We start from the raw sequence: 7500 nt of genomic DNA, 5'->3' as shown, positions 1-7500 counted from the left end.
CTCAAATAAATCATTTTGTGGATTGAATCAAGCATTTTTCATCCCTTTATTCAGCATGTAGCACACAGATTAATGGATATGCTTCAGTAACTTTGACAGTATGTGTTCACTGAACAATTGGACCACCAAACAAGGGCTTTGTTGGTCTATTCTTACATCAATGAGATACTCAAAAGAATTCCAGATTACTCCTTTCTCCAGCTCCACTCACAGGAGTTCACTCTGAGTTGTAGACATTTATCTGACATGACTGATAAATTTGGACAATTATTCTCCCTCTCTCTAGAGATCCACTTTGGCCCCCGCAACTGCAGATCAATTGAATAATATTATAAGACACAGTGTGCATGGACAGCTAGAAGAATCAGTGTAGTAAAAGAAGTTTAAAAGCTCTTCAGTCAGTTGAAAGTAGAAAGTAGAGCTGGCATCACTTTCAGTTAGGGAGGTATCTACATTTGTCAGTACAAGCTTAGGCTTTGATTTCCATAATTGCATACATAAAACTACATTCATGCAACGTGTATGAACAACTGCTACTATAATTGCACACACAGGCAGATTACCTACCCATTCTTTGTTCCTGCAGTTTCTGCATATATTTGGCAGTTATGGTCATTAGGCAGGCAGTTTTGGAAATCTGGCACGTTGCAATTATTCAAGCAATAACTCCTACCATTGAAAAACCAGAAGCATAATCTCATCCAGGATAATCAAAGGAAAAGTATCTTTCTCTTTCTGCCTCTCATCGGTTCTTAGTTGTAACACAAGAAGGAGCACATGTTGAAGCTGACCCCTAACTAGGGGTATGTATTCTAGGAGTGATCTCAAAACTAAAGGCAGAAAGGAAATTTCTGAAGCGACCACAACATAGCATTCATCAAGTGTTCACCAAGGAAGCACTCATGGCATCCCTAGGGCACAAAGGCATAAAACCTCCAATCATTTCCATATTGTAAGGATTCTGCAGGTGTTAGATTCAACTTCCGAGGCACTGAAAGACTTTGACACTATATTCATCCTTATTCTGATCACTGTAAATAGAAGTTGAATCTTAGAGGGTAATGTTAGGATGCAGTGCTTCCTTATCACACATAGCCCAACTTGAAATAGAAAATTCTGTATTAGTTCAGTGCTGGAAGGTGACCACTGAGTTTAAATGTAGCACAAAGGCAGTTCTTCCTGGAAGAGTTATATTCTACCATCATTTCATCCTCAGGCAATAGGTTTGTGGATGCATGTTTTGTGGTGCATGTGTTTTCGTACATATACCTGCAAGGGAGAAAAATCAGCCTGTATCCAGTATATGATAAATCTAGTCCTTTGATACAATTGAAGTAGCTTATTTCAAATTTTAAGGACTTATTGCCAACCTTCTCAAACTTTCTCTGCTTTCTTCCAAGAGTTCTGGAAAATTTGCTAGACATACCGACCTATAGAGCTCCTTGTCCCTCATGTACCCGCTGAAAGTAGTCCTTTCCGGAGGCACCTTGTCTGCTTGCAGAAGCTCCTTTTGTTCTGAGGAAGCTCTTATTTACTACAGATTTCTGAAAATCCTCGTGTATAGTAAGGTCTTAAAATAAAACCATGAACACCACAGACATTTAAAAGATGTTTAGAAAATAGATGCAGGATAGATCTAGAGAAAACTTTTGAGAAAGAAGTCTCATAATATATGTGAAGATTAGCAAACAGGTTTCATTATTGTTAGTAGTAGTAGTTAGTAGTAATAGCCGTAGCAGTTGGAAGGACGAAGCATGGAAGCAAGACTTTACTAAATGTCTCTGTAATGGAGAAGCTCTACGTTATCTATTTGGTCTGTATATGTCCTCTGGAGCAGCAGAGGCTGCTGCTTCTGTTTCAGGAGGCAGGTGTGGGTTCATGGAGAGCAGTGATTGCAACAGAGGCCACAACTGTCCACTAACACCATCTGGCACCGTGTGTTTTTTACCCTGCCACCTGATAATCAAGCTGTATCTACTTTGATTGTGTTTTCCAGTGCATAATTAAAAAAAGGTACCATACTCCATAAAATATATTTACAGTCAGCTCACAGATAGCAGAGTATGCCTTATTTTCCTTCAGGGGAAGGGGAGTTAAAGAGAAGATTAATTCAATGAAAGGACGGGGGCTTTTAAATAAATAAATTTATGTGAAGGAATGGATGTTCTCTATTAGTTCAAAAGGACATGGTATCTTTTCCAGCCGTGGTACATTTAATTTTAAAGACCTTATGTTAAAAAGCTTTTATACAAATATTTGCAGAACTGAAGCCAATGTCCTTATAAAAAGGAGTTTTAAGTAAAAAAAAAAAAAAAAAAAAATAGATCCCCATAGCACTTAAGAGTTTTAGCATCTTGATTCTTAATTTTTCCCAAATTCCCAAGCTTCCCAACTGAGTGTGGGAAAAGTTTGGAGCTCTGTTTTTCCGAAGTATCTAGGAACTAGAATAACAACTGGTCAGTACCTGAGACTCCTGTTAGTTAGAATCTTAGATTCCGAGAGTATCCTGAGTTGGAAGAGACCCATGAGGATCACTGACTCCAAATCCTGCCCCCACATGGGGTAACCTGAAAGTTAAACCAAAAAAATTAAAACAAAGATGGGCATTGTTCAAACCCTTATTGAAGTCCAGTTGGATTCCTGGCACCATGATCACTTTCCTCAAGAGTTTATTCCTGTGTTTGACCACCTTCTCAGTGAAGAACTTTTTCATAATATCCAATCTGAATTTCTGCTTATGTAGCTTTAATCCATTCCCTCACTGGACACCATAAGGAAGAGATCAACACCTACCTCTCTGCTCCCTTCATGAAGAGGTTGTAGACAGTGATGAGATCACCCTTCAGCCTCCTCTTCTCTGAGCTGAATAAACAAAATATACTCATCTGCTCCTCATAAGTCATGTCCTCTAATCCTTTTGGCATCTTTGTTCCCCTCCTTTGGAAACGTTATAATCTATTATAGAGCCCAAAACTGCCCAGACTACTTGAGGTGAGGCTGACCCCAGTGGTACAGTCTCTTCTTTCAACCAGTTAGGTATGCTGTGCTTGACGGACCCCAGGGAACCTCACGTCCTTCTCATCTCCAGGGCACTTTGTTGACTCATATTGAGCTTATCATGAACCACACAGTTGCTGAGGGATTTCAGGCACATAAATACTTGTCTGGCCATGAGAACTGAACCAAGGACACAGAGAGAGCACTTGGCCTTGGCCTCAGCCTCTTCCTGTCACTGAGTTCTGGATGAGGGGCAGTATACTTACAAAGGCTTCCCTATCCCACACTCCTTCTGATGCCTGTCACTGCCCAGTGTGAGTCAGGACCAGAGGAAAAAGGGTAGTAGAAATAAGGGACAACTCTGGTAATGAAGATACCATGATAACTGACTTCATACCTTCTGGAAGAGAAGATTCATCAAGGTGCTGTCAACCCACTGTGCTGGGTGAAAAGAAAGCTCCTACTATTTGCATATCATTTTTGGATCAGTTACTTAAAAGGTGTTTTTAGTACTAAAATGTAAAAAGTAAAGGTATTGTAATAGATCATGATATTTAAATACAACTGGTTGAATCTTTCATGGATAGCTCATTGGCTAATAATCACATTTCCCTAAAATAAGAATTTCTTATGTAAGTAAGGGTAGGAGATTTTGACTGTCTTCAACATCTGTGAGTTGCATAAAGCTCTGAATGTCACTCTCCTGTATTTCCATTTGTAAAATGACTTTGCCTGGAGTTTTTACAGAAGGATGTTCATTTACAGATGAGAGTCCAATGATATAATGGTTCTTTGCCTTGCATTCAAAAGGTTCTCTTTGTGGACGATATTCATGGATTAATTTCTGAAATTAGTAGTTTTATGGCAAACATTTTAGAGTGCAATGGAGAATCATATTCAGGATTCTTTTGCAAAAAACTGAAAAGAAACATTTCAGCAACTCTCACCGTCAAGTATACTGTCTTGTAACTATATCAACATTTAGTAAACCTTTATTTTTCTGCTGTGAGTACATATAAAAATGCCCTAGGCAGTCTCATATGCTTTTTCCTACAAGCTATTAACATAAAAATGTATTTTATTCGTGAATCAAATTTGTATAATAGAAGTTTTCACCCTTATCTTAGAGTATTGCGCAATAAGGTAAGGAGAAGTTAAGTGACTTATTTACAGATATGCTATGGGCAAGTGAAACTAAAGATTTTGAATATGCACATCATAGTTACCCTTCTGCTGTTCTAGACAAAAAGAAAAAAAAAAAAGGACTGCAGAAAATTAACACTTAGTACTTTGAAAAAATGATTTTCTTAACACATTCATTTACTGAATACATCTGAGATTGAACATGCCAATATAGTCCTATAACAAAAAAATATATATATTTAAAATGTAGAAAAGAAAACATATTGGAACAGTTTTGTGCAAGGGGAAAAAAAAAAATTTAAACAGTTATTCCATTTTCCAGTTTCCAAAGGTTCTACATTAAATGAAAAACCTCACTCAGTAGCTCCTGCATTTGCCTGTTTCTGGTGTTAATTATCTTTTGTTTGCCCTTGATAATCCTGAGTTGGTATGCAGATAATGAAGGCTGCAGATTCATCTCAAAGTGTAAAAAACAATGGCATTGTCAATTCTGCATCACAACACTTTATAATTTACGAATGTTATCCACATTAAGGAGAATGCTAGACTTTTAAAATTACTTCCATGAATAGATTAAATTACAAGTATTATTACATTTCATTTTATTAAGTGCATCTTAGTAGTTATTAGGGCAAATGAACATGTTCTCTCAATTACATAATAACATTAGAACTAAAAATTATGCATTGACACTCCCAAATGCATAATACGGCATTGTATATTAATCATCCCAAACAATATTTTTGGTTTATATGAAGACAATTATTACCTATTGAAAAATAACAGTCTTACTGATTTATTGCAATTCAGCCCAAAGAATGATTTTTCATATAAAAGCCTTGATTCTTTTCTGTATAGTTAATAATTTCTATCTCTTAGAAAAAAATGTGAGGGTCTTTTAATTACTTTCTTTTATTAATCTAATTACAATAAGACAAAGTTTATCATATATTTCATTTTTAAATATCCTGGACAAGACAATGTAGCACACATTCAGCATATACCAATTAATTTAAGAGAAGATCTTTTAATTTTTGCTTTTAGGTTTTCACAAATTGTACTTATTTACATGATATAGGTTTTCAGTTACATTTTAATTCTGGTGGTCAGATATGTGGATTACCATGCCGCCTTTTATTCTAAGGAAAAGCTTTCATGTAAGTAGATTAGCATTGTTTAGAACATTGCTTAAGAATAGGAAAAGCACCTGACACTAGCATACTGACCTGAGTGGCAACACTGAACTCACTGAAGTCGTAGAAGGACTGGGACCTTGCACAGTACAAACATGTGTGGTAGCAAAGCATTTTAGACACCTGCAGAGCAATTGAAATACTTTCAGATACTTTTGCAGTATCTAATTTTTATTTGTCTGTGATATATGCATTAATTGCATTTCTTGTAATTGCATTTATTTTATTTAAATTACCTAGATAAATGTATCACTTTTTCCAGTATTTCTAAAACTTTGTGTAAATTAGATCTGGTAATGCACATATTAGTATACTGTTATTTACATTGACAGAACTGGCAAATTTTTCAGCATGATTACCTAAAGGGATAATAGTTTAATTGTTTCATTTGTTGCATTTATGCATTTATTGCATTTTGCTATTTTGAGTTGACAAACATGCTGTCAATATCATTGTCGACTTCTGTCTCTTCATAAAACATTATTACTTGCTGAACTGGTGTTTTCAGGGGGGCAGTTATTGACTCATCAGTAAAGTAACGAAAATAAGTAAGAGATTATTCTGATATTATTCATATCAGATACAGATTAACAGTCGATAAATCAGCTTTATAAGTGAATATAAATCACTCTAAATTTGTTGGTCTAAATATTACAATGTTAACATATGAGTCCTTTATCATATGAGTCTTGAACACACTGCATGATCTGTTCAATTCAGCAAGAAAAGCATATAAATGTGCAATATTACATAGTCCTAGGGAATAACAAAAAAAGCATTTTAATTTGATATATTATTGCATGGAAGTTGTGTCTGAGAATTTAAATGTCCTTTGTGTTGCTTAAAACCAACTTTTTCCTCACGTATTCTGCTCTTATGCTTCCTACCAGCTAGGGTAAAACTTATGAATGTGATCCACAGAAAGCATGTGGAAATGTTTCTAACAGTGAACATTTAGAATCAGCAAATGCTCTAATTGGTCATTTCATGGTAGTATGTAGTCACTGTAATTAGACATTGTTTATATTAGCAATGTATTGGGTAACATGAAATGACTAGGTGATCCTTTCTGGCCTAATGTTATTAACTAAACAAAGTAAGTTAGACTCTTTATCATCATTACATCGGATTAAAAATGACTGGAACTAATACATGTGCAGTTCACAAAATAACTAGCCTTCTTAGTTCCAATTAGTCCTCAATTAAATTGTATCAGCAGTGGTGTCAGACTTACAGATACATTAAATTGTCTTTGAATCTCTCTGATTCCTTTAGTTCTCCCTTGTGCCAGTAAGTAAGTTTCAGAAATGAAAGCGTTAACAGCTCCTTTGAAATTACTCCTATTTAAGAAGAAAAATCATATTACTTTCTTAATCTTTCTAATTCTATTCTCATAAGATGATCTTGGATTTGTTCCTTTAACACAGACTCTTTAATGCAGTCCTGATTTCTGTATTAATGAATTGAGAAGATGACATCAGACTCTTAGGTAAGTGCTATAAACTCAGTCATCTGATTCTTATAGTAAGATGTCATGTGTAAAAAAAAACCACAATATTTTGTCCTTTCTTACATCAATGTTTCTTTGAAAAGTAATAGTTGGGTGTTATATAGGTATCACATAAAAGACCGTGCAGTAGTTTGTAATTTACCTTTTGATCATCACAAGAAAAATTTCTACTGGGAAATGAAAGCCAAACATAATTCACTAAAATTACACTGAATGCCCTTTAATCAATACAGTTAAATCTAGAGTTTGTTGTTAAATCGATCCTCTCCTTTATAGAGATATACTGTCTTGATTGTTTTAGGGATAATTATTTCACAGGGAATTTTTACAATGATTAGTAGAAATGAGACAACAGTAAACTTGACTCGGAGCCATTGAATTACTGTGCTGAGCAGTGCATTTGTCTCTTCTAGTTTGAAGCTTACTGATATCAATACTGATTTATATCATTTCATGCAATGATGTTTTCCTGAGAGAAATGAAGTGAAGCTGATTTCATTTCAGAAATGAACAACCTCTGTGCTTGTTTTTCTTTTACAAAAGTGTCAGCTCTTGCCAATATAAATACTCACTGATGCAGACTTTTCTTTCCTACTTTTATCACTTAGGCTGATTCCTTGACATACATCACATTGAAAAAGTCAAGATAAACTTTGG

At 35.2% G+C, this 7500-nt stretch overlaps 1 protein-coding gene and 1 long non-coding RNA gene across 3 annotated transcripts in view; one reads left to right on the top strand and one right to left on the bottom strand.

The window, feature by feature from the left end:
* LOC126644443 (uncharacterized) overlaps positions 1–7500 on the top strand; it is a 20730-nt gene that overhangs the window by 4802 nt on the left and 8428 nt on the right. Inside the window, exon 2 of the long non-coding RNA XR_007629930.1 lies at positions 6761–6822. This is a non-coding gene — a long non-coding RNA (uncharacterized LOC126644443). The remainder of the gene's footprint in view (positions 1–6760; positions 6823–7500) is intronic.
* The window catches only part of LOC126644439 (atherin-like), a 15951-nt gene that overhangs the window by 5675 nt on the left and 2776 nt on the right, over positions 1–7500 (bottom strand). Inside the window, exon 1 of one of the 2 annotated variants that reach the window (XM_050323803.1) lies at positions 2465–2540. The exons of the other annotated variant lie outside the window; for it this stretch is intronic. Coding sequence (XP_050179760.1) covers positions 2465–2526 — 62 coding nt within the window. The 5' untranslated portion in view covers positions 2527–2540. Of the gene's footprint in view, positions 1–2464; positions 2541–7500 lie in introns of those variants that run through there. 2 annotated transcript variants of the gene reach the window in all.

The sequence above is a fragment of the Myiozetetes cayanensis genome, unplaced genomic scaffold, assembly GCF_022539395.1.
Source record: "Myiozetetes cayanensis isolate MyiCay16 unplaced genomic scaffold, myiCay2020 scf3, whole genome shotgun sequence".
Classification (NCBI taxonomy): Eukaryota; Metazoa; Chordata; class Aves; order Passeriformes; family Tyrannidae; genus Myiozetetes; species Myiozetetes cayanensis.
This window is presented reverse-complemented; position numbering and strand designations above follow the sequence as displayed.